This window comes from Podarcis gaigeae (assembly GCF_964106915.1).
Source record: "Podarcis gaigeae genome assembly, chromosome: 4".
In the NCBI taxonomy this organism is placed as follows: domain Eukaryota; kingdom Metazoa; phylum Chordata; class Lepidosauria; order Squamata; family Lacertidae; genus Podarcis; species Podarcis gaigeae.
Genome location: NC_139677.1, coordinates 33,518,655 through 33,544,754, shown reverse-complemented (window position 1 = coordinate 33,544,754; position 26,100 = coordinate 33,518,655). Strand labels below are relative to the sequence as shown.

At 42.1% G+C, this 26,100-nt stretch overlaps 1 protein-coding gene across 1 annotated transcript in view; it reads right to left on the bottom strand.

Annotated features, from left to right (window-relative positions):
- Positions 1 to 26,100, bottom strand: part of AFF3 (ALF transcription elongation factor 3) — a 223,992-nt gene that overhangs the window by 16,018 nt on the left and 181,874 nt on the right. The window contains exons 10-17 of the mRNA XM_083735433.1: positions 16,512 to 16,677; positions 13,873 to 14,898; positions 11,964 to 12,088; positions 7,981 to 8,182; positions 7,000 to 7,127; positions 3,948 to 4,011; positions 1,870 to 2,006; positions 446 to 517 (exon numbers count right to left, since the gene is read on the bottom strand). Coding sequence (XP_083591559.1) covers positions 446 to 517; positions 1,870 to 2,006; positions 3,948 to 4,011; positions 7,000 to 7,127; positions 7,981 to 8,182; positions 11,964 to 12,088; positions 13,873 to 14,898; positions 16,512 to 16,677 — 1,920 coding nt within the window. The remainder of the gene's footprint in view (positions 1 to 445; positions 518 to 1,869; positions 2,007 to 3,947; positions 4,012 to 6,999; positions 7,128 to 7,980; positions 8,183 to 11,963; positions 12,089 to 13,872; positions 14,899 to 16,511; positions 16,678 to 26,100) is intronic.

The following is a 26,100-nucleotide window of genomic DNA, read 5'->3' as shown; positions in this document are numbered from 1 at the left end:
TATCTTATTTTAGTCTAGCTTTCCCTTCAGTTCACATGCTAGTTTAAGAAGTATTAGGACTAACAGAATATAATATTGCAGTCAAAAGAAAATTCAGGCTGCAATTAGGTACACACGTACCTGGGAGCAAGTCTCACTGAATTCAGTGGGACTTACTTTTGGGTAGACATACATAGGAGCTAATTTGTTCAAGCTGGGAACTTTAATACATGAATATAGAGGGTGGGGAGAATGGGGTGTTGAAGTTGGATGGTATGACAGTACACTTAACATTGCCACTTAGAAAATTGAGAGACGTCATAGTCAAGCCTTCAAAGTGAGGGAAAGTGATTTTTTTAAAAAAATCCCTGACCATTGAATATAACTTATGAGATTATAAATGGAAAAAGCAGGAACTGAGTCACAGAATAAAGCAAATCTTTCAAATAAATAGCAATTTACTAACCATAATGTCGTTAACTGTTTTTCTTCTGGAATAGCATTAGGGCCTGAGTGGGGTTTTAGCCTCACAGCGTACCTTCAAAAGAGCAAAAACAAGGACAGTAAATAAGGTCAACATGCATTAATGGAAAAGCATGTTTATAATAAGTGTCCAATAATAACGGAGCTGAGCTGATTTATGGCACTTGATGATTTACAGCACAATTCTGTGTATCATATTGCAGAAAATTCTAAGAATTCTTCTCAGAAGCAAGGCTCATTAAATTCAATTGGACTTACTGCTGGCTGTCTATACCAGACTACAGCCTCAGCATGTCACATTTTCTTCTTCTTCTTCTTCTTCTTCTTCTTCTTCTTCTTCTTCTTCTTCTTCTTCTTCCACCATCAATATGTTCTACCCTCCTCTTTTAAGTAGCAATTCCTTTCAATGCTAGTGGGGCCGTGTGCCTGCCTAGTTTTAGTCAAGCACAATAATGCCTTTAAATAGCTATTCATCTGCACTTTGCATTTAAATCAGTAGCATACCACTTTAAACAGCCATGTCTTCTTGCAAACTGGGAAATCAAGTTTGTTAAGGGTTCTGAGAGGTGTTAGAAGACCACTATTCTCCTCCCAGAGCTGGAATTCTCAGACTAGTTTAATGATTAATCCCTCTTCCCAGAAAACTCTGAGAAGTCTAGATCTGTAAGAGATATATGGGTCTTCTAAAAACTCTTAGCACCAAGTCACAAGCTTTTGAGTGTGTGGAATGCACATTTTCAGCCCTTCCTTTAAACTGATCATTGCACCTGTACTGGAAGAATCTCAACAAAATGATGAATTCCACAAACTGGGGTGTGTTCACACAATATTGCACTTAAATTTGGGCATCGGTGCAATTTCTGAAGAGACTAAGGGTGGCTTTGCACTTTTTCTTTTCTTTTTGCAAAATTCTCTCTGAATTGTCTCCCTCACCAAGCAGGCAGAAAAACACAAGTGTAAGGACACCATGTCTCCTGTTAGTAAAATCTAAATTTACAGCACCAGTTTAATGCATCTTTGGTGCAACTTCTTTCTGGCAGGGTACAAAATCACATTGAGCGAAGAAATCTCTCTAAAAATCAACAGGTGCCTGAACAAACTTCATAACCACTATGTACAGTGATTCTTTCCGATGACAATGTAACTTAGGCAGGATTAGACCTAGCAATTAAAAAGCTTTCTGACAGTGCTATCCTATACGTATCTACTTAGAGGACGCCCCATTGAATTCAGTGGGGTTTACTGCTAGGTAAGTGTGCACGGGATTGCAATCTTCAGTGATCTTATAATGAATTGCCACCTTATTACTATTTCACTACTTACAATTGCTGTTCATATTTAGAAGTATTCAGATATATCCCTGACAAAGGATCTAATCAACGGTCAGAATATCCTACTCAATCTTACCTAATAAGTTCAACTGTTTCTGAATACATTGTGTAGGGGGATTTGGATTCCATGGGTCCTTGTTCCATAGCATTTCCACATTCAATAAAGGATAGTGCAGCTTCAGCATAATTTAACGCCTTGCCAAATTTCTCCACCTGAAGACAAGAAACCCAGCAATCACAACAAATGGAGAGCATAATATAAACATCCTAGAGCTGATACAAGTTGAGGGTTTAACTGCACATTGAAATTAAAACCAGGGTTAGTTATGCTTTTAAAATAAAATATTAAGCCTGGGAGAGCAATTGTCCTTAATGGGTTGGCTCATGATTATCTCAAGGAATGTCCCTTCCAAAGTGAGCCTCCCCTCTGCCATAACACCTTTTGAGAAGGTCCTGCACCAGATTCCAGATTCCAGCTAGATTAGCTTCCACAAAGAGCAGGACATTTTCAGTTGCCACCCCGATGCTCTGGAATTTTCTTCCAAAAGGACTTCACATGGCTCCCTCCTTGTGTTTCTTGGAGTGGCTGAAGGCCTTCCTCTTTCAGAGAACTTCTGTGAACTGTTTGCTCCTAATCATGGTGCCGTCTACTCTTTGCTGTTTTTAGATATTGCTGCTCTTTTACTGCCATATGTTTAGCTGTTAGTTAATTAGTTTTCTTTTGTTGTTTTCAAGCTTGTACTCCACTATGAAAATGTTATAGATAGCAGCGTAATTTCAAGGTAAATAAATAAAAGTTAAAACAGAAACAGAACTAAGCAAAAGACTGAGAAGAAAAAGGAAATTTAATGGGCAGAATTTAAGCAGGGCTAATATATGCACAAGCCCGCACACACACATATATCTCACTTGTGTGCATTTATGTGTTTGTAAAATTGGCAGTATATAGCAAAATAAAACAAAACCTCCAAATAAAAATACAAATTGAAGCCTCTGCTTTATTCTAATGGATAATTATGAACAAAATGGTTTCATTTAACGTTATATAAAAACATCAGACTAGTTAAATTAAAACCTATAATTTTTGTGGAAACCATCTAACAAAAGGCAACGCTATGTGTTTTGGTTCTGAAGCCATTATCAGCAAGCTCCCTTCCGCTCCTGGCAAGCAGCAGTGAAACTTGATGTCATGAAGCCAGGCGCATGAGTCTGCCCTGCTTACCCTCGCTGACCACTGTTGGAACCAAGGTCCACTGAGATCAACAGATAAAGATTAAGCATACTACAGGTGCATATATTCAATGGGTTGTACCCACTGCTGTCCTTCCAATCACAGGAGGTTATTTGATCCATCAGAGGCTTCTGTGAATAGGAAGGGATGTGATTTTCATAATTTCTCCCTTTCGACCACAGACCCTTCCGCCCTATGCTACCTCCTGTGCTGCTGCAGAGGGTTCCCCAGTCATCAAGAACAGATTGAAGAGGGCCCAGTGGGCTGCAGAGAAAAATGAAATTTGGATGCAAACCAACCAACCAAGGTCCTCTTCTGTCTGTTCACAGAAGCCTCCACTGGATCAAAGAGCTTTTTGTGAATGGAAGGACAGTAATGGCTATAATCCTATAAATATAATACTAAAAATTAACTATTCATTATTTTATTTTGCAATATATATATATATATATATATATATATATATATATATATATATCACTTGATTGTAATGGAGCCCCAAACTGGTTTACGAAAAGAACAATAAGGTTATCACAACAGTTGAAAACGACGACTTAAAAAAACTAACCATGCATTAAAAACCAGGTTAAACACATGCCAACATTCTACATGTCTAGACAGGCTTGCCTACATAGCAAAAATTATATATATATAAAAGTTTTTTGAAAATGCAGGTATATGCCAATAAGACATTTTCTAAACAAAAATTGAAAACTCAAATTTTAATTTATCCAAGAATGTATCAACTAATTAATCTCAGATTTCTTCAAGGCATGCTGAACTACACACATAACATTCCTTGCTAATAAAGCTAGTTATCTTTTTCTTTTTCTTTAAATCACCACTACTTAACTTTCCTTGATGAAGAAGTTGCATTACACAGATATTCTGAAATAACATGTCAAAAACTGACTTGTTCTTACCATCGCATCTGCTTTATGCTTCTTCCTTTTAGCTTCTTGCATAAAGTGTTCCACATTGTGTGGCCTAGAATGCAACACAGCATAAGTGATTTGAGTTACTAGATTTGTTGAATATTCTTTTTTCAGCTATATCTGTTTAAAAGAAAAGTCCTTAATGGTTTATTTTAAAAGAAACAAATACATACCGATAAAATGCATTTCATGCATTCTCAAATTTCGATTGGAGCATCAAACACGACACTATAGAATAAGCGCTAAAAACAACCTGTAAGTAAATCTAAGGTGGTTTTTTTTAAGTATTCAATTCTTATTCCTCAGTGTAAGATGTAAAAAATGTACCTGTGGTTTCCTGACACCATAGAACTGCTAGCTTGTAACTAAGAGATTCATAGTTAAATATACAAGGGAAGCACCCCCTCCCCCACTGTAACAACCTGGGCTTCAAAATATGGCACAAAGAAGATGAACGTAAGGGGTGGACAACAGGAAAAACCAGGAGAGGAAGCCCCTGTTATGTTGTTTATGTTAAGGAGAAAGGAACAGTGCAGATGTCTAGACTGCCAACTGGCAAGCAATCTTACCAGCAGAGGATGGTGGGCTGAGGCAGAGGTGCTTACTTGACCTCCCTGCAGATGGGTCAGTTCTGCTTACTGGGAGGGAGAGTGGGAGGGGCAAGGTGCAGGGAGGTCAGCACTGTGCAAATGCGCTGGCAGGAACATCGTAACGGCTCCACCAGTGTGTCTGCACAGAGCCAACCTCCCTGCTGCCTTCCCCTCCTGCTCTCCCAATGACTCTCCTGCCAGAAGGTCAAGCAAGCATGGCTTTCCCCATCTCTCCCAGCCACTATCTTATAGTCCATTTGAGTGTTGGAAATGGCTGCTGCAAATTATGGTAGATGCAAGTGAAGAAAAGTTGGCTGCTTGTCCTATCTACAGCGCCAGAAATCCAAGACGTTGGTCTAAGAAAAGGCTCAGATAGCCTTCTGGCTGGCAGAAATTGACAGCAGTGTTATCCTTTTCCACCAGGACTGCTGGAATCTGTAGTCCCAATGCCATCTCTGGTGGAAAATACTCCACCGGGGACCTGGCTACCAGCTGCAGAGTGCCTCCACCACCAGCTGTCTCCTTTTTCTGCCCCAAGGGTTTCAAGGGAAGTAACTGGAATAATGAAAGAGGGAGATGGTGGTGAAGGGTGCTTGTGGTTTATTTCAAGGAGGGTCTGCTCACAGAAGTCTTTGAGTAGAGTCCTGTTTAATTTGGACCTACACATAAGAAACTGAACAGGAAGCGAGCACCCCATTTGATTTCTTGCAATATCCCTTAGTCAGAAGATAGTAGCTATTAATATGCAAATCAAGCCCAATTCTGTGACCTATTATACCAGATCAGCAGGCCACAGAATGAGGTTTTGAGTCCCCAGAAACGACTGCAGACATTGCCTCTTTAAGGAATAACTGTTAATAGGTTATTTGCTTTAAGAATAATTTCTAGTGTGAACCCTTAAAAGAGCTAATCACAGCAATAATCATAACTTTGCAAAATACGTTTTAAATCAAACAAACAGAAGAGGCCCTTCATTCCTGTGTAGTATAATTAAAAACTTCCCGGGGACAAAAACGTATTGGCTCAAAATGTTTCTAATTAGTATTTATAATTGGTATTATGAACAATGACAGGTCAGACTACACATGTTGAATGATCTCTCCACAAAAAGCTCTAAAACTTTGTACTCACTTTAACAAGGGCAATCTCCACACAATATCCGAGGTTAATCGAGGCTGAAATTATCAAACAATTTACTGCCTATCCATAAAGAAGTACTTTTAGCTGTATTGCTACCAATTCCTCTAAAACATTGCTCCAAGACAGCAAGGAATAAAGCATTTCTACTACTTGCTATCTTCTACAGACAGTCAGACACATATAAGTTGGTATGGCAGCAGTATTCACTTTGAATTATTCTAAAATAACTGGTTTTAGACTGTCTTGTGTACCAAATGCAATTTGTTATAAATTATACAGATAGATGGGTAGGGGAATTAAATTCATGCAGCAGGGGTTTTTTTTGGATACACAAAAGTATTTATTTAAATAAAAATAGAAGTATGCAGAGAAACAAATATATCCTGAAGTCAATGCTATGTATTTACTGAGCGCACTGCAGCTTAAATTCTAATATAAAAATTTAATTGTTAGCTTCATTCAAATACTCATTTTTCTCCCGACATATTTAATTTCACAAAGCTGTTGTGTTTTCTTGTCAATTTACACGGGCCATATCTTATATTTCACTGCAGAATAGAATTTTACAAGGGTTCATTAAAAACACTAATAAAATCTCAATAAACAGCATAAACAAACTTATTTTCAATAAATATGGAGAAATGCATATCCTGACATTATTTAGAGAGACTCATTAAAACAAACCCCCATCACAGCAGACTATAGTGCATATATTAAAACACAATAAATCTGGTTTTCAGCTGATTCAGGTCATGCCCTGAGTATGGAAGTCTTAGGATGAATTCACACAGAAGTGTTTAGCACCTGGTGACAAAAGAAAGTATGGTGTCTCATCACCATAGGCAGGTCTGTTGTATTATCCAATGTTGAATAAAAAACAATGCTTTTCAATGGCGCTAGTTCACATATTCAATTACGAACCATCGAATTGGCAATACATTTATTAAATGGAAAAAAAATATGAAGCTAGAGAGCAAGTAATGATAGGCGAGAGCAAACATGTAATAGATAAATGTAGATACTTTTATTAAGCAGAGTACATGGCTGTGCTGTGAACCACGCCAGTACCCCACAGTTACTGGGTTACTGGTGAGCTAAGGGTTCAGAATGGAAAGTTCAGAAGGGAGATTGAATGGTGGCAGTGGAACTGCTGTAGATGAACAACTGGAGGAGAACTGAGTTTTCTTATTACAGAGAAAATATGTAATTACCACCTTCCCTTCACAAAAGCAGCAACACTCACAGCCTGAACATCAGAAATAGAGGGAATGAAACATGAATCTCTAGAGGAAACTCCCCACTCTACTCACCCATCATTAAAGATAAGCTTTGTTCTTCTACAGTCTTTGTGCATAATAGATACAGGTGACCAGGGCTCCTTTTGGCACTGTGCCTTACTACAGAGTACAGAATTTTCTGAATTGATGTACATTGCTTTCTGAAGAAATAGTAAAGGAGGCAATCAGTAACCAGTTATAAATTCACGCATTTTCCCCCTTTTAAGTATTCTTAACTATAAATTAAGCATGCAGCAGATTTTTTTGTAATGAAAAGGTTAATTATTTTTATGAAACCTTAAAAAAAATCTGCTGCCTGATTAGTTGGGGCAACTTTTTAATAGATAGCAAGTTTTTTCCCCATACACTAAACACTGCAGTCTAATATAAAAACACATAGGAATGTTTGTTTCACTGAATGAAGAAGAGCAATTTTTAACTGCTCCTTGATTAAGAAGTGGCTTAGATGATTCAAAGGGAAGCTGCTGAACTGGAAAATGGAGAGTAACCTTGTATGCCTTCATCCTCTTGTGCATAGGCTTGGGCTGCACATACGTAATTATGCACACAACATTGCTGCTAATCTTGCTATTCAAATGTGTGCTTATTTTACAGATTTATACCTTGGCTTTTCATTTCCAGTCAAAATGGCTAAACAACAACAAGGATTATGCAGAATCACATTTTAAAAAACAACAATAAAATACACAGATGACTAGCGGATAGAAATGAACAAAAATGAATGTGACGGAAGCACTAAGTTAAGCAGCTCATAAGACCAAAGGCTTGCTGCTGCAACAAGTTTTTAGGCTGCACAGCATCAGAACACTAGGAGGGAGGCCAGCTGCATTTTGCATGCACACTCTGCACTGCCACTGAGAAGGCTCTCTCACACCGTCCCAAATATGACCATACCTCTAGCAGAAATGAGACTCACAGACCAAAAGTAGATGGGCAGGTTTTTAAAGCAACAGGCGCTCTTATTATGGTAATTACGTTGTTATCAAAACTTACATTGAAATCTCCTTGGTGCAAGTGGGATCGAATCTCATTCTTGTGTTTTTTTATTGAGGATATGGAAGATAATAGGTTGCCACCCTGAGGCTTGCTAGAAGACGTTAGATCATCACCAGAGAATTTGTGCTTTGATGCATCAGAGATGGGTGAAACAGGCGATCGAAGCATTTTCTCATTTTTATTTATTGGTGTTGCCAAGCTGGAAATGGAAATTACAGTAATGGATGGTCACAAATGCCACTTGGGAGGAAATAAACATTTTATATATTATGAACACTATCGGTTTCAGATTACTGGAGGGATGAACTCTGCTGACCAATGTTTCATCTGGAAACAACTTTTGCAGCATGAGCAGCAAAGCTCTAGATTATTGTTCTCTTTTATTCTAGAAGCAAACTACAATTCGGGGGTTAGTATCTATCCAAGTACTTATAACAGAAATGAAGAGTTGCTAGCTATTGTTTTAAAAGATGGTTGGAAAATAAGATGAAGCTTTTAAGAGTAGGTTTAGGTTATGGAGTACAATTTTGCAATCACAGGTGACACTTCATAAGTCAGGCTGATAAACCTCATGTTGGCTGAAACGGAGAAATGTCCTTCTAAGTGGCTGAAATTTCTCTGAACTTGCTGACCAGGTTCTGATAGTGCTGTTAACTTAATTTGATTCAGAGTTTGAGGAGAGCGAAATATAGGCTCATGGAGCTGGTAAAGAGCAAAAAGCCAAAAGAGCACAAAGAAGGAAATTGATAAATATGCACTACAATGCTCTAAGTGCAGCTTTCTCCACAAAATCAAACCATTCCGGCATTCTGCAGTTTGCTGTTACTTATTGCTCCTAGAGCAAAGTTCAACAGACAATAATTTTTATCATTTGTTTCTGTTTCACAGCCACATTGTGGCCTAGACATTCTGACCCAGAGTAACATTATTTAGCGGCAGAACCAAAAGACCAGAACACAAGTGTTCGACATTAATATTGGGTTAGGAATAGAGAAATTAGTTTATTTCCTGTCCGTCCCATTAAAAATAAAAAATCGGCACAACATTTCACACATAAATGCTTATTTAAATATGTATTTTTAAAAGCTGAGGGCATTCTATCATTTTATTTATAAGAAAATGGTTAAGACTGAAATCCTGTATCCATTTACCTAGGAGTAACCCCCACTGAACTTGGTGAGACCTACTTTGAAGTGAAGGTTCATTGCGCTGTAAGAGCTACTGCTGTATAATGGTTAAGGCAGGAGTAGTGATGCCGTGTCCTACAAACCTTGTTGAAATACAGCTCCTATCAGTCCCAGCCTGCATGGACAATAGTGGAGGGCATCATGTGAGCTACACCTGCATTAGTGTGTTAGGCTAGGATTGGGATAGAATCCCTTCTAAGTCATGATGCAATCTGCATGGCTTTAGGCCAGTTGCTCTCTTTCAGCCTAACCTATCCCACAGGGTAATTGTGAGGATAAAATGAGGGTCAGAAGGGACTAGGTGACCACCCTGAGCTCAGTGAAGAAGGTGTAACATAAAAGGGCATAAATTAAGTACTGGATTTTAAAAAGTTGAGAGTGAGGAGCATTTCATAGAATCATAGAACTGTAGACTTGGAAGGGATCCCAAGGCTCATCCTTCAGTAACTCAATGGGATGATAGCACTGCTGCAGGTGAGGCAGCCATGCTGTGAAACTCTTTGCACTCCTCACATAAAGTGCACATTTACAAGAGGAAGGAAAACACATATTAAAATGTTTGCATTTTAAACTAGCAGCAGAGCACTGTTTCGGAAGCACGGTTTTACCTTTTACACATGTCCACGTTGGAGTAGGCTGAATGCTGGGTGATAACCTATAAAAAAGGCTTCTAAATTATGAAGCATAGTGCTTCCAGATTTTAAAGACTAATAAGATAAATTAATGAACAGAGAGAGGACCTGCTAAATTAACTTAGAACACTAAAACAGTGCTATAAAACGAAGTATATTTTGCCCCATATTTTTTCCTGACTAGATTAAGCACATATTGTGCTCTATTGCATCTATAAAGAGGTAAGAAATACCCATAAAACATAATAGTCTAGCTGGAAAACAACATGGCAGGGTAAGACTGTGGACTGAACAGTCTGCTAACTCTGAGTTTATAATATGGTTTTTCATTTCTGTAACATTCTGGATTTTTACATTTTTTTTAAAGGCTTTAATTTTCGAGATAGTGAACTTCAAATTACATCATCTGTACAAGCAAAATGTCTATTAAGTAGTGTTTTCCCCCCAAATCCCTCAAGAAACTACCTCTGTCATGGGAAAAATCCTTTCCCCCATCACAGAAGAAATATTTTTCATTGAGAAATGCAAATCTTCCTTGCACATCATTTGAGATAAGCGCAGTCCTAATTGTACAAGTCATGCAGTATCGCAGCTGAGTTAACTGTTCCCTAATGGCCATAACACCATTATGCAGGTGGCGCTGTGGGTTAAAGCCTCAGTGCCTAGGACTTGCCGATCGAAAGGTCGGCGGTTCGAATCCCTGCGGCGGGGTGTGCTCCCGCTGCTCGGTCCCAGCGCCTGCCAACCTAGCAGTTCGAAAGCACCTCCGGGTGCAAGTAGATAAATAGGGACCGCTTACCAGCGGGAAGGTAAACGGCGTTTCCGTGTGCGGCTCTGGCTCACCAGATGCAGCTTTGTCACGCTGGCCACGTGACCCGGAAGTGTCTCCGGACAGCGCTGGCCCCTGGCCTCTTAAGTGAGATGGGCGCACAACCCCAGAGTCTGTCAAGACTGGCCCGTACGGGCAGGGGTACCTTTACCTTTACCTTTAATGGCCATAACATCACTTGTGACAGCAAACACAATTCTCTAGCGCCATGCCAGCGTCATTTTGTCACCTTCTCTTAATTTACACACAATATGGACAGAGGCACCTAGACAATGGCATATGCTGATGACATCAACACAAGCAGCCTGTCTGCCTTAGGGAGGAACAGGCCACAGAGGAACCAACAAGCCCTGCAATGAATTCCCATAAATAAACCCCACGAAGCCCAATCCCTAATAGAAGTATATCAACATATGAATCTGCCTTAAACAGAGTCAGGCCACTGGATCACTCAGCCCAGTACTATCTATCTCAAAGTGACTGTCCTAGGTGTCGGGCAGAAATGTTTCCCAGCACCTGCTATTTTTAGCTGGAGAAGTTGGGACTATCTGCATGCACATAACGTGCTCTACTGTTGAGCGATGTCCACTTCCCACATAAATTTGCCACTGAATAATTCTGGTTCTCTTGTAGCACCAGTGTGAACTGCAACTTCAACCATGCTAAAAGCTTTCACAATAGATCATTTAAATTGACATCTACAGGAATCCAGCTACATTCGAATAGCAGTCTCAGGTGATGAATGCCACTGTCAGAGGCGTAGTACATGTGTGGAAGTGCCAGAGGGGTTGTGGCCCTGGATACACAATTTTTGAGGGGGTGCAAACCAGGCACCCCCACACAGGCGACCTCAGCGGAGCCCAACCTGGTGCTCCTCTCCACCTGCCAAGAGCCAGCTGGCTGAGCTCCCCCTGAACAGGTGGGCAGACGTTTCAGTGTGGCCCTGCTCTGCTTGGTTGCGCGGGCTAGGCTGGCATCACTATACCGCAGCCACTGACAATCAAGATGAAGGTATCAGCATGCCACACCTCTAGAAATGGTTTTAAATGATTGCATCCTGTCCTACCCTGAAGGTTCAAGCCAAGTGGCAGTTTTAAATAATCAGTTTAACATGCCCCCTTTTTTGCTGCAGATATTTACAATGCTAAGATTTTTTCATATGCCATAACAACAAATAAATATTTTGAACGAAATCCAGTAATTGTAAGTAGAAGTTAACACATTTTGACAGTAAATTGCACCAATATGCAAAATCATTTCCCTTTAGATACCAAGCATCATTTACACTGAATTTTAAAAGACCGAATCTCATCTAACACAAGAAACACATACCTGTTTTTAATCATATTGCAATTATTTGGTGCAGAAGCAACTTGGGCCGAAGCAAGTAAATGTGAAGAGCACTCTTGCTCAGTGTGAATCTTCTTGCTCTCCCTGTTTTCTTCCTCATTTTCATACTAAGGGAAGAAAAGGCTCCATCATATATCGAATTGTGCAGGTAATGGTATAGATGTTGAATATTACTATTTATTGAACACTGTGGTGCTTACAAATTTTGGTAGGATGCATGCATGTTCATATGTGTGTGTGTGTGTGTGTGTACATATATTAAGTATTAAGCCATGTCAGTTATTCACAATTAGGAACATAACAACTCCTTCTGCGTCAACATTTGTTTATTTATATTAATTAAAGGGCACATTGTTTACTTTCAGTAGTGCTCCTTGACAATGACTCCTGCCAACCTGGAGCTTCTCTGTCCTTAGTGCCATTTCACTCTGCCTCATCGCTGCCCCAATGAGTGTGGCATCACTGCTCCCCAACACATAACAAATCACCAGTGCATATAGGACTTTTGGGGGAAATCAGGTATGTATGTGATAAATGTTGTGGTTCTGTTGGCAGGGGGACCTAACAAAGCCCAACATTGCTGCCAGCCTCCCCTCCCCATCCTAGCAAGTGGGAGCAACACCGTCCTAGAGAAGGTGGGTACATGGCGCTACCCCAATAAGCTGGGTGATCCTGATCAGATGGGTACTCTAACTTTAGGGTCAAGTTAGGAATTAACTGTATGCTAAACAAAAATGTGTAAGGGACTCGGGTGGCGCTGTGGGTTAAACCACAGAGCCTAGGGCTTGCCGATCAGAAGGTCGGCGGTTCAAATCCCCACGACGGGGTGAGCTCCCGTTGCTCGGTTCCTGCTCCTGCCAACCTAGCAGTTCGAAAGCACGTCAAAGTGCAAGTAGATAAATAGGTACCGCTCCAGCGGGAAGGTAAACGGCATGTCCATGCGCTACTCTGGTTTGTCAGAAGCGGCTTAGTCATGCTGGCCACATGACCCAGAAGCTGTACGCCGGCTCCCTCAGCCAATAAAGCGAGATGAGCGCTGCAACCCCAGAGTTGGCCACGACTGGATCTAATGGTCAGGGGTCCCTTTACCTTTACCTTTAAACAGAAATGTAGGCCTCATCTGCATTACTTTTTTTTTTAAAAAAATAATCTAATCTCTTTATAACTTTCAAAGTTCTTAGGGGATCATTTAGGGGTTTCTCCTAAAATACATGAAATCTTATTTGCATTTTGGTTTTGAAATATGGTAGGTTTGCAAAATGTGGACTGACTAAATTTTACCTCCACCACCCCTGGATATGCTGTGAGCCAGTATAATGACTGAAGGATAAGGGCTGTAGACTCAATGCTACAGCTGTGTTGGCACAACAGACTTCCATGAATGCAATGGAATGTCCTCTCTTGTCTCTTCTATCCCCCTCACACCATCAAAATCAGCTCCAGAGGGTTGGGGGACCCTCTGGAGCAGACTGTGAGAATGACGGGGTGAGAGGAGAGGAGGAAATGGATGTCCTGTTGTGCAGGTAGAACTCTGCTCACATAGCACTGGATACAACCCAGGAAACTTATACAGTGGTACCTCAGGTTTACATACGCTTCAGGTTACATACGCTTCAAGTTACAGACTCCACTAACCCAGAAATAGTGTTTCAGGTTAAGAACTTTGCTTCAGGATGAGAACAGAAATCATGCTCCGGCGGCGTGGCGGCAGCAGGAGGCCCCATTAGCTAAAGTGGTGCTTCAGGTTAAGAACAGTTTCAGGTTAAGTACGGACCTCCGGAACGAATTAAGTACTTAACCTGAGGTACCACTGTACAGGCATACACTTTAGATGCAACCAAGCATTTCCCTTTAGCCCTTTAAAAATTAAAAACAAATCTAAGGAGCCTACCTTGCGTTTCCTTCTAGATTTGGGGATGACCTTTTCTGCCGGCAGATCAGTAACTATGTTGTGCTGCATACTGATTGCTTCTTTAACTCCAGCATTAATTTGCAGTGGCTCCTCAGGTAAGTGCTGTGGAATTCTGGTCAAAAGAGTCAAATCAATTTTGACCCAAAGTGCTTTCACTTCGTCTGTGTCTTTCAGGGGAGATAGGAGCTCGTTCCGACCGAATGGAACCAGGGTGTAAAACTGCTCTTCCAGTTCCTTTGCTATATCGTTACTAGTCCTGGTGTTAACTGAACCAAAGGCACTGCAACTGCTGTTTGCTTTGTTGGTATTATTACTCCCAGGGTCCTTCAGCTTCTGGTCACTTCCAGCTGATGCTGAGGTCACAGTCTGAGGCTTGTGTAAAGGGTAATCCTCTTGTTCTGAATGAGAATCTGTATCTGAGGACGTTGAAGACGAAGAATCTGTCTCAATAAATTCCTTGGATTTGGGTGCTGTTTTACCTGACCCCCTTGTACGCCTCTTTTCGCAGGCAGCACGTGTTTCCTTCCTGTGCTCAGCTTTGTTGTTGCAAGGCCTGGTTTTAGGTTGTTCATATGTGGTATTATTTTCCAAATGTACTTGGTTCAAGTCAAGATCATCAGCTGCATGGCCATTTAAGATATCACCACCAGAGGTCCTCTCTGTCCTTCTTGGTTGTTTTTTGCAGGCTGTCCTCCTCAGAGGACCACTATCTCCAGAAATGGCAGCAGCCGTAGGAGGCGATTTCTGCTTCCCTCCTTTATGCCCTGGGGCTTTGTTAGCTGTCCTAGGCCTCAGGTCCTCCTTGCTGGGATTCTTAACCTCTTTATCTCTGAGACCGGTTTGGCAAATGGGAGGCAAATGTTCACAGTCTTGCCCTTCATCTTTCCTTTTGCTGTAACACTGAAAGAGCTCCAGTCCGTTTTGGTTCAGAATAGGTGCTTTGTGTGAAGTAACCTTATTTAACCATTTATCCAGCTGCCACTTGTTTGACGATGGCTGTTCAGGCTAGGAAAATAAAGTTTGAAACTTCAAACATTTCATAACACTCCAGCTTATACAGTAGAGACTTTACAGTGCTTTTATACTCTTAAGGAACTGGTTATTCTTTTCATGGCCAGCAAATAAAAATATTATTTAACTAAAAAGTGTGGCTATTCTATTACCATAATAGAATATCCATCACTTCATTTCCCACAGTGGCAGCCAGATTTCTCAATCACTCACAAGCAAAACATGATGGGGATGGTCTCCTGGCTTGAATACCAGCATCTAATATTCACAAGTGCACCCCCTTTGTACATGGAGATTCCATAAAGAGAACTACCCTTCATAAGTTTGTCTAGAACTGACTTGGGCTCCTCTCAGAATAGAAAAGGGAGGAAACCATATGAAAGACAACATGTACAGTTAATGACTTTTATTAGTATAGCGTAGGCATTGATTAATGGTGTTCCTCCACTACCAACAGAAACAAATGACCTTAGAAACAAGCGTGAACCACTGAATTCAGGCGGAGTTGCAAGGTTGAACAGATGTTACTCTTCAATCTTATTCAGAAACATGAACACAAAGCCCCATCCGAAGGAAGTATTCCTGCGTTTACTGTGAATATTTAATAACTATTTTTTAAATCTCTTTTAACAGCACAATCCCACAATGCCTATTCAGAAATGGCCCCCACTAGGTTCAATGGGACTTGCTTCCCAGGAAAGTTTTCAGAGCAAGGTGCGTTGTCCGGGTTTTCTGGACAAAAACTAAAACAGGGATATTGGGAGCTGTAGTTCAGTGGTGTCTGGAGTGCACCATATGTTATTTTATCCCAGCTATTATCTGCTGTTTGCTTTGCTGGTATTGCTACTTGCTTTTCATTTTTTTTCCTAAATGGCCTTAAGGTTATTCATACAAGGCGGTATATAAATGTTTTAGATGAATGACTAAAACTGAGGCTTAGAAGCTGTATGTATACTAGGAACAGTGGGGTAGTGGACCAGGAACATGGGGGAGTGGACCAGGAACATGGGGGAGTGGTCTTTTTGTCACAGGAGTGAAACGCTACAGGAATGATGTTTGCCAATGTAGTAAGCTTGGGGGTGTGTGTGCTTGAAATATAGGATATATTGCATTCATACTTCATATAGGACATACTGCTAAACATGCACAGTGCTCAGCCATGCCCTGAAATTTGCATAAAAGCATATGCATTCTTTTATTTTAGTCTCATAGGCTTAGTGGCTCAAGGCTGCCTTGTGTTTCCAACAGGGCTGAAAATGATTTTTTAATAGCGTTTTTTTTCACAATTCCTCAACTGCACAAAATGCCACACTTAAGGCATGGGGAAGTCACCCACCAAGATGCCACATAAAACCAGTGCTTTTTTCTACAGTACTGGCACCTTCCCCACCCCCACCCTCCCCCATGTAAAAAGTGTGTTAAAGGTGTGGCACTTACGGTAACAACTTCATGGTGAGATCTGGCACCTTTTTTTTTTTTAAAGCACTGCATAAAACCTCCTTGATCCTAACTAAACACATTACTTGGGACAAAGGTTCCACTGATTCGGAAACTTAACTTCTTGCTGATTATGTTTCAACAGGAGTGAAAGATGCAGAACTCCTTACCTCTGGGCTGGAGTAATGAGAGGGCTTCTTGCTGTCGCTCTCGGTAGAACTGCTTTCACTCTCTGAGTCGGATTCTGAACTGCTCTCAGATTCACTGGAGCTGCTGCTGCTGGAGCACTTGCTGGTGATCCCCGAAATCCTGCAGCTGGACTGCTGCACAGTGGTGCTGCCAGACCCAAATAAAGGGTGGGAGGGAATGGGGAGAGAGAAAGAGGGGGAGAGAGAGAGAGAGAGAGAGAGAGAGAGAGAACGTCAATCAAGGCACATGCCTATTATACCCTATAAAAATAACTTCTGTTTTTGCAGGATTCACACTAATGCAGATGTTGGCAAACAGAGGCCTGTTGGAAGAATTTGTCCAGAAGTAAGTTTAGCAATGGTGGTCGCATTTGAATTAAGGTGCAGCATCTACCATGCAACTTTCCACATCACATCAGCAGGACAGAGGAAAACGTAGAGCTTGCAAAAAGAGGGAAAGGAGGGAAAGAATGTGTCTGTTCATTAGCGATACCGACAAGTTCCACAAATAACTAGGCTCTGAATACTCCGATGTTGGGCACAAGGGCAGGGCGATATCTGGCTTTCAACACTGTGATATATCACCAGCTAAACATCGCAATATACTGATATATCATGACATCTGAAATAAGGACAGAACTATGTAGTGGTGAGGGACGTGGGTGGCGCTGTGGGTTAAACCACAGAGCCTATGACTTGCCGATCAGAAGATCGGTGGTTCGAATCCCCACAACAGGGTGAGCTCCCGTTGCTCGTTCCCTGCTCCTGCCAACCTAGCAGTTCGAAAGCACGTCCAAGTGCAAGTAGATAAATAGGTACTGCTCTGGCAGGAAGGTAAACAGTGTTTCCATGTGCTGCTCTGGTTCCCCAGAAGCGGCTTAGTCATGCTGGCCACATGACCCGGAAGCTCTACGTCGGCTCCCTCGGCCAATAAAGTGAGATGAGAACCGCAACCCCAGAGTCGGTCACGACTGGACCTAATGGGTCCCTTTACCTTTTTATGTAGAGGTGAACAGGGCTGGGAGATATCTGGTTTTTAACTTCACAATATACCACTAGCTAAACATCGTGATGTACTGATATATCACAATGTCTGAAATAAAGATAGAGCTATGTAGAGGCATTGGCTGGCTTCATGGTTTTTCCTACACTGTCATTTTTGCATCTTGCATGTGCACACACACACACACACCATGATTCGCAATATATTGTCAGGTCAAAAATTATGAAACTGCCATCATGATAAGGACTTCAAACCGGTTTTGGGCAATATATCTATATATTGCCCAGCTCTATTGGGCACAATTGCCCTCAAACCACTTGCTCTGTTCGTATTGATAACGAGACAACATCCTGCTTCTGCACCTGTGCTACTGGTGTTCATCAGACTAGTCTGGTAAGTCCAGTTGCTGCTGCTGGGGCACACTTGATTACCGTATTTTTCGCCCTATAGGACGCACTTTTTCCCCTCCAAAAATGAAGGGGAAATGTATGTGCGTCCTATGGGGCGAATGCAGGCTTTCGCTGAAGCCTGGAGAGCGAGAGGGGTCGGTGCGCACCGACCCCTCTCGCTCTCCAGGCTTCGTGGACCCCTCCGCAAGCAGCGGGAGCGCTCCCGCTACTTGCGGAGAGTTGCCTGCATGCCGAAGCCTGCGCACCCTGAGATCAGCGTGTCCAGGCTTCGCGGACCTCTCCACAAGCAGCGGGAGCCAGCGCTGGGCTCCCGCGGCTTGCAGAGAGCTGCCTGTTTGGGGGCTGGGGTCGGGGGAAGCTCGGGCCTCCCCAGCCCCAGCCCCGCGCCTGGGGGGAAAAATAATTTTTTCCCCTTTATTCCCCCCCCCCCAAAAAAAAACTAGGTGCGCCTTATGGGACGGTGCGTCCTATAGGGCGAAAAATACGGTACTTTAACCTCTTTCCCACTTTGATGAGGAGTTGTCCTTCCTTGCCAACAGTTGCTCTTTAACCCAGTATGTTGCTGCTGGGCACGTTCATGGCTTCCCAGTCCAGCTACCCACCTCAGCAATGCCCCATTTCTACTATGCTTAATGGTGGCAGCTACCTGCCATCTGCCAGGTAAGACTGCAATTTGTGACACAACAAGCGAGTCAAGCCAAAGGGTCCATCTAGTATTGTTGACACCTATTGGTGGCAGTTTTCCAGGGTTTGAGGCTGGAGTCTTTCACAGCCCTAACCCAAGATACCAGGGATTGAACCTGCAAAATACATGCTCTACCATGAATTAGAAAATGCTTATGCAGCTGCCCAGCAAACACAGAAATGTATTTATTAAATTTATATATCGCTCTACAACCAAGGATCACAGGGTGGTTTGCAGCATAAATAGATAAAAATATGTGACATAGTAACAAACAAAACAATAAGACACACACCGTGCACACAAAGTGTTTAAAAGGCCATAGATTGTTTAATTAGTCAAAGACCTGGGAGAAGAGGAATGTTTTTGCCTGGAACCTAAAGATATGCAACAGGGGGCCAGGCGAACTTCCCGGGGGAGAACATTCCACATACAGGGAGCCACTGCAGAAAAGGCCAGTTCTCATGGTGCCACCCTCTGGAGGTTGCACATGAATAAGGGCCTCAGATGAAGATCACCAGGTCCGGGCTGGTTCATATGAAGATAGGTGGTCTCTGAGGAATTGCAGTCCTGAGCCATTTAAGGCTTTATAGGTCAAAACCAGCACTTTGAATTGGGCCCAGGAACTAACTGGCAGCTAAGGCAGTTGGATCAAGATTGGTGTTAGATGCCCAAAGCTATCTGGCTGTTGAATACTGCACCAGCTAAGGTTTCTGAACTTCATCACAAAATGATCACAGGGCAGGTTGCAACATACAAAATGACACAAAAACAAGGCACCTGAAATTCATGGTTCAATTCTCTGTACAACGTCCCTCCTTTGGTCCCTCTCAATAAATAAGCCAGTACAGTGGTACCCCGGGTTATGAACTTAATTCGTTTTGGAGGTCTGTTCTTAACCTGAAACTGTTCTTAACCTGAGGTACCACTTTAGCTAATGGGGCCTCCCACTTCCGCTGTGCCACGGCGGTGCTATTTCTGTTCTCATTCTGAAGCAAAGTTCTTAACCTTAGGTACTATTTCTGGGTTAGCGGAGTCTGTAACCTGAAGCGTCTGTAACCTGAAGCGTCTGTAACCTGAGGTACCACTGTACTAAAGATTCAGAACGCCTGGCAGAAGAGGAATGTTTCCATATCTCAGTACAAACTTGCCATTGCCAGCATCCAGCTAACTTTAAGAGGAAAACTATCCCACAATTGAGGTCCCACGACCATCAAAGCCCTATTACAAGTCTTATTTGCCTGGGCTTTGCTTGCCAACTGCAGCATTCTGCCACACTGTAGCCACTCATGCCTCCAATAAGATGGAATCAATGAGAAAACCCAGGCTATGCTCCTTCAAGGAAGTGCAACCCCCTCCAGAACAGGTCACTCAGCTAATTCCAGGACCAAGGAACCACCAACCCAAAGCAACTCCAACTTCTCAGGATTCAGACGCGGAGCAACAGCAGGTCGGCTGTGGTACTGGCATGGCAATGAGGCTGTGGGTGGGCCGCAGCAGCAAGGAAGCATGGCCGTGGAGGGATGCAAGGTCGCAGTGGTGGGGAAGCAGGAGGAGGCAGCAAGCATCTGGTGGTAGCAAGGAGAAGCGGGTGGGGGCAGGGCACAGTGGGGGTGGCATTGAGGGTATTGCCCCAAGCTGCACAGCTGAGTTCTTTCACAAACACAAAAAGTCGCTCGCCTTCCAAGCATCTAGGATTGCGAATTTAGATTCCCTCCCTTTCAAATCCATTAAATCAATGTGATTTCATTAGTCACAAGTATTTAGTTATAATCCGCCAATGACAACATTAGAGCTCTGTAAGTGCTTGGATATACTGTACGTTTAATTACAGTTCATGATTAATTCTTCCTCAGTCAAATTACTGTTTTGAAAGTGTATATGATCAATGACTTAATATTTCAATGCACTGCTATCGTCCTGAGTGTCTGAAAGGAAGTGACCACTTAAGTTTTTCAATTGATTTCCTGTGCAGTTGAAGAGTCTTTTACACAGTCTAGCACATAATCTGTACTGCTTTCGAATTACTCAGACAAAAATACATTCTCCCTACCTTATCCAGGGGGAAATGCTCAATAGTTTAAAACATATCATTGGCAGGAGGTGCCCCTCATGCTTAGGACCAGTGCCTTCATATAATTTATTATCTTTAGTCTATTTCCATACACAGTTATCCCACAATCCTAAATCTTTGCCTGGCTAGCACTGAAACCTTTCAAATCTGAAAAGTGCTATGACTCTTAACACACCAATCCTAAACACATTTACCTGTCTCATTTATTTCAAAGAGCTTGGGAGAAAATGTACTTTCGATCGCTGCCTTTCTTGTTATCGCTCAAGCCTAACTATACATGTCCAGATCTTCATGTCTTTTCTCCAAAGTCAATATCTTTTGGCTGTGGTTAATATTTATTGCTCTTTTCTAAACATACAATTGGCTTATATGTTTCTGATAGGAGGACCCCTCAAAACTGAATGCAGCCAAGTTCTCACTGGAATCAGATACAGAGGGCTTATTAAGCGATGCTGTCATATTCTGCCTCAGTGTAAGTTACACAAAATGGCACTGACATTTGGACAGCCAAATTCCTCTTGCCCAATAACATCCATCTTTTAGCATCCCTACATCCAATTTAAGAAAACTAACACAGACTATTCATGCATTTCATCTAATTTCCCAGTGGATATAGGAGCTTTATTTTCCCTCACAGTGTTACACTTTTTTCTTTTTTCCTAGTTCATTTGCACCTTGTGACCACACAGCGGAGGCACCAGTTTCTCCAGAGCATTGAGGGGCCCGGCGCATAGCTGCATGATGTCCTGATGTTGCTGGGGAGGGGGGCTCTGAACATTGAGGGGGACTGGCCCCTTCCAAAATAAAAATAAAAATAAAAAGACAGGGGGGGCATAGTGCCCTAGGCCCCAGAAACCAGTGCCCTTGCCACACAGGGAAATAAGGCAAGATGCAGAAGGTTGGGTGAACTGGGCCACATTTATTTAAACATTTCAATCTGTATAGGGGAACAAGGTGTGAGATCTAATGAATAACAAAAACTGTGGGTGAGCCAACGCTGCCAGTGACCAGAAGTTAGCCCATCCTCTACCCTCTACTGTTCTGCCCGAGGGTCTTCTGCTGGTTCCCTCACTGCAAGAAGTGAGGTTACAGGCAACCAGGCAGAGGGCCTTCTCAGTTGTGGAACCCGCCCTGTGGAATGCCCTCCCATCAGATGTCAAGGAAATAAACAACTATCTGACTTTTAGAAGACACCTGAAGGCAGCCCTGTTTAGGGAAGCTTTTAATGTTTGATGTTTTATCGCTTTATTATTTTTATTAATATTCTGTTAGGAGCTTCCCAGAGTGGCCAGGGAAACCCAGCCAGATGGCGGGGTATAAATAATAAATGATGATGATGATGCCCCACACTTTCAGGTGACTGGGGAGGCATTCATGCTCCATCCCTTTCTGGAGCTCAACAACTCCAGTCAGATGTTACAGGTAGGCCCCAAAGGTGTTCCTTAATTGTGCCACTGAGTCCTACAGCCCTGAAGGCATGCATGTTCTAGATCATGGGTAGGCAAACTAAGGCCCAGGGGCCGGATCGCCTTCTAAATCCGGCCCACGGATGGTCCGGGAATCAGCATGTTTTTACATGAGTAGAATGTGTCCTTTTATTTAAAATGCATCTCTGGGTTATTTGTGGGGCCTGCCTGGTGTTTTTACATGAGTAGAATGTATGCTTTTATATAAAATGCATCTCTGGGTTATTTGTGGGGCACAGGAATTCATACTTCTTTTTCAAAATATAGTCCAGCCCCCCACAAGGTCTGAGGGACAGTGGTCCTGCTGAAAAAGTTTGCTGACCCCTGTTCTAGATACTACATCCTCCCCCTTCAAGGGGGCCTCAGGGTGCTCACCAAACCATAACTCCCACATTATCTCCCATACCTGTCTCAGAAGGTGACAAGCCCCTTTCACCCCACTCAGAACTAAGAACTTAAATGACATTCCTCTGCAGATTGGACAAACAAAAAGTCATTACCCAAATCAGAAAGGAGTGCTTCACTGACCTTATAGTTTACTTATGGCATAATATATCCGATGGGAAGAATAACTGTCCCAAAGGACCCAACAGCATGGTTTTAATTTCTCTTCATGCATCCTCACAATTCTTTGCAGTTCCATTTTCTGGCCCCCGTTTGATCATAAGTTCAAAGGAGGGATGATTTTGGTTTCCCTCAGTTTCTCATTGTTCCAGTCCTAAATCCAGCACTCCACATTTATGCAGCAATTTTGGGAGTTTTAAATAAATAAATAAATCCTTAACAAAAATACACCAGCATCTTTAGTGTGGATTTCTCCCTACTATGCACATGTTTGTATGCAGTTTTGACTAATATAAATATTTTTCCATGGAATTTCTCCTAACATAATACAGGTGTGGTTCACAATGTTCAGTCTGAGAACTGCTTCACAAAAGTTGGACGAGTGCAAAATTTGAAAGGTGATCATGTTTCATTTTGCACATTGGACTGGACTGCGTGAATTAGGGAGTTTTTTCATTAAAACATGAACAAAATAAAAATTTCTCCTCCATCCCTAGTGCCAAGACAAGAAAGGATTGTGCCCGCGTGGCAGATAAACCTGAATCTTATGGTGGTGGTGATGATCAAATTTTAAAACTCTTACTTTACTTCCCAAGTCAGATGACTAAAAGTGTCATTTAGATTCTATGGCCTGCCAGGCTCCCTTTGAACTAATGCACTTGAACTTTAATAGTCAAGGGTGAGCAAAAGAAGAAAACAGGATTTCAGCATACAAACTTTCCCCTCACATAGCACTGTGAGAAGCACCATGTGTCAAAATTCCTATTAAAGGGGTGAAAGAGCCCTGGTTCTTGTGGAATTTAGAGGTACTATCCCGAAAACGAATGTCCTTGAGTGAACCAGGTAATTAAATATTACTTTTGTTTCCTGCCAATTTTCTTGGGCATCTTCTGAAGTCTTGAGGAAACAAGAATATTTTTTCAACCTTACTGGAATTGGAAATTATACTAAAAATGGGAGCCCTGATGAGTGAGAGCTCTGGAAATTTAATTTATACCCTGCCTCTCCATAAAATGTCCATTGTGCCTTGCAATCTTTTTAAATAAAAATGTAAAATACATAATCAAATAAACCACATTTCAAACCAGAGCCATGGAAAGCAAAGAATCTGGATAAAATACTAACAGAAGTGTCCATAAACAGCAGCCATACATCGCCAAAAGCATGGTGTGGATAAAAATACAAGAAACTGGAATGCTTGGCACCAGAAAGGCATGAGCTTGGAAACTGCTGTATATAAATCAACGATGTACTTTTAGTTGCTTTAATTTTTTGTAAATGTTTAAATTATGCTGTGTTACTTCTGTAGGTAGTATGACCACCCTGGGCTCCTTTGGGAGGAAGGGCAGGGTAAAAATCGAATTAATAATAAAAACAAGAATTGCAGGCACTGGGTATACAGAGGCAGAGAGTGGGCATTTCACAACTGGGATGTCCCTACAGAAAAGGTTTATTCTCCTCTTCCTACTCGGTCGATCTCAGTAGAAGTGGGTGGTGGGTGGGAAAAGGGTCTTAGACCAGAAAATATTTAAGACTGGACTACATCCCATCCTTCTGCAATAACATTTCCCCCAATAATAGTACAGTGGTACCTCGGGTTATATACGCTTCAGGTTACATATGCTTCAGGTTACAGACTCCGCTAACCCAGAAATAGTGCTTCAGGTTAAGAACTTTGCTTCAGGAAGAGAACAGAAATTGTGCTCTGGCAGCGCGGAAGCAGCAGGAGGCCCCCATTAGCTAAAGTGGTGCTTCAGGTTAAGAACAGTTTCAGGTTAAGTACGGACCTCCGGAATGAATTAAATACTTAACCCGAGGTACCACTGTATATTTACAGTGCCACCTTTACGAGCACAACAATTGAAGCGACCGCTGCCAAAAAAAGAGAGTTTGCAGGCTACACCTACATCTTAAACTCTGTCCTTGGGAGAGAGATGCTATTTATGCTGACAGAACTGCAAGTACCATCCGATAATGCAAACCTAAGGCAAATTAGCCTTCCAAACAAAAACCAGGTGCATGCTGCATGGTGCTTAAGAGTCTAATTGCTACAATATTATGCTAGCTAAAATAAATAAATAATTAAATAATTAAATCCCTGAGCACAATGCTAAAAATAAAACCTTAACAAGCTCTCTCTCTCTCTCTCTCTCTCTCTCTCTCTCTCTCTCTCTTTCTCTCTCTCTCTCGCACGCTCTCTCTCTCTCTCTCTCTCTCTCACACACACACACACACACACACAAAGCCAAGGAAATCCAATCTAATATTTTTTGGGAGCTTTCCATTACAGCTTGATGATAAGTTGAAGAAGCAGTGTCAAAATAACTCCCCACCTGCAATGACGATTGTAAACATTAGAGAAACGCTGAAGAAAAGAATTAATGCAAGTAGCCTACTGCCAAACACGGAGGGGGGAAAATTATAATTAATAACTGCATTACCAGAGTAAATAGCTCTCTCCAAGGACTGAGCGCCTGGGTATGTGAGATGAAAGAGTGTTAAAAACCTAGAGCTGCATTAACTTCAGGATGAAGTGATTAGTCAGCAGGCTGACAGCTGGGCCAGGAGACTGGTGCCAGATTCCAGTGTGCGCTTGCAATGGCTGCCAAGTGTTTGCTTGTCACACCAGATAAATGGAACATCAGCAGTGTTTTATTTGACCTGCTCACAAGAAAAATAAAGCAACTCTGACTTTCTTGGTTGTGTTTGCCGTTGACCTTGCATCAGCTGAGTTTGAGCAGCTAGACTGCCCGCTCTGTGCAAGTTAACTCTTTATAGGATTGGCCTGGAAAAGTAAATTTCTTTCCCAGCCTCCACAGGAAGTGGATATTTAAATAGGAAAAGAAACAGCTAGACAGTGGTGAACTGGACATTTCTTCCAAGGGGTGTGTGTGTGTGTGTGTGTAAGATTGAAGGCATTGCAAATTTAACAGCCCAGCCCACAGCATATTCCTCAAGTAAGTCAAACTGTGTTCAGGGTTGTAAGGTTATGCATTATGCATATAAAGCACATTAGAAGCACATGACTCCCCTCCCAATGAATCCTGGGAACTGTAGTTTGCTGAGCATGCTAGCAACTGTAGCTCTGTGGGGAGTCAACTACAGTTCTCAGGATTTTTGGGGGGAAAGCATGCTTTAAATGCACTTATGCTGACACATTATGTTGACACATTTGTTGTTCTCATCCTAGGATCAGTATGACAACTGGTCTGTAAACAGCAATATAATAGTGCTTTTTTAAAAAGAAGAAGAAGCAATCAGTAGTTTCTTGGGGCAAAAACTGCATCATGCTCACCTCAGGAAGATTTGAAATAATCATAGATTCCTAGCCAGTAGTGGTCAGCAGGGCAGAATGGGCTGGGGTGGTATTAC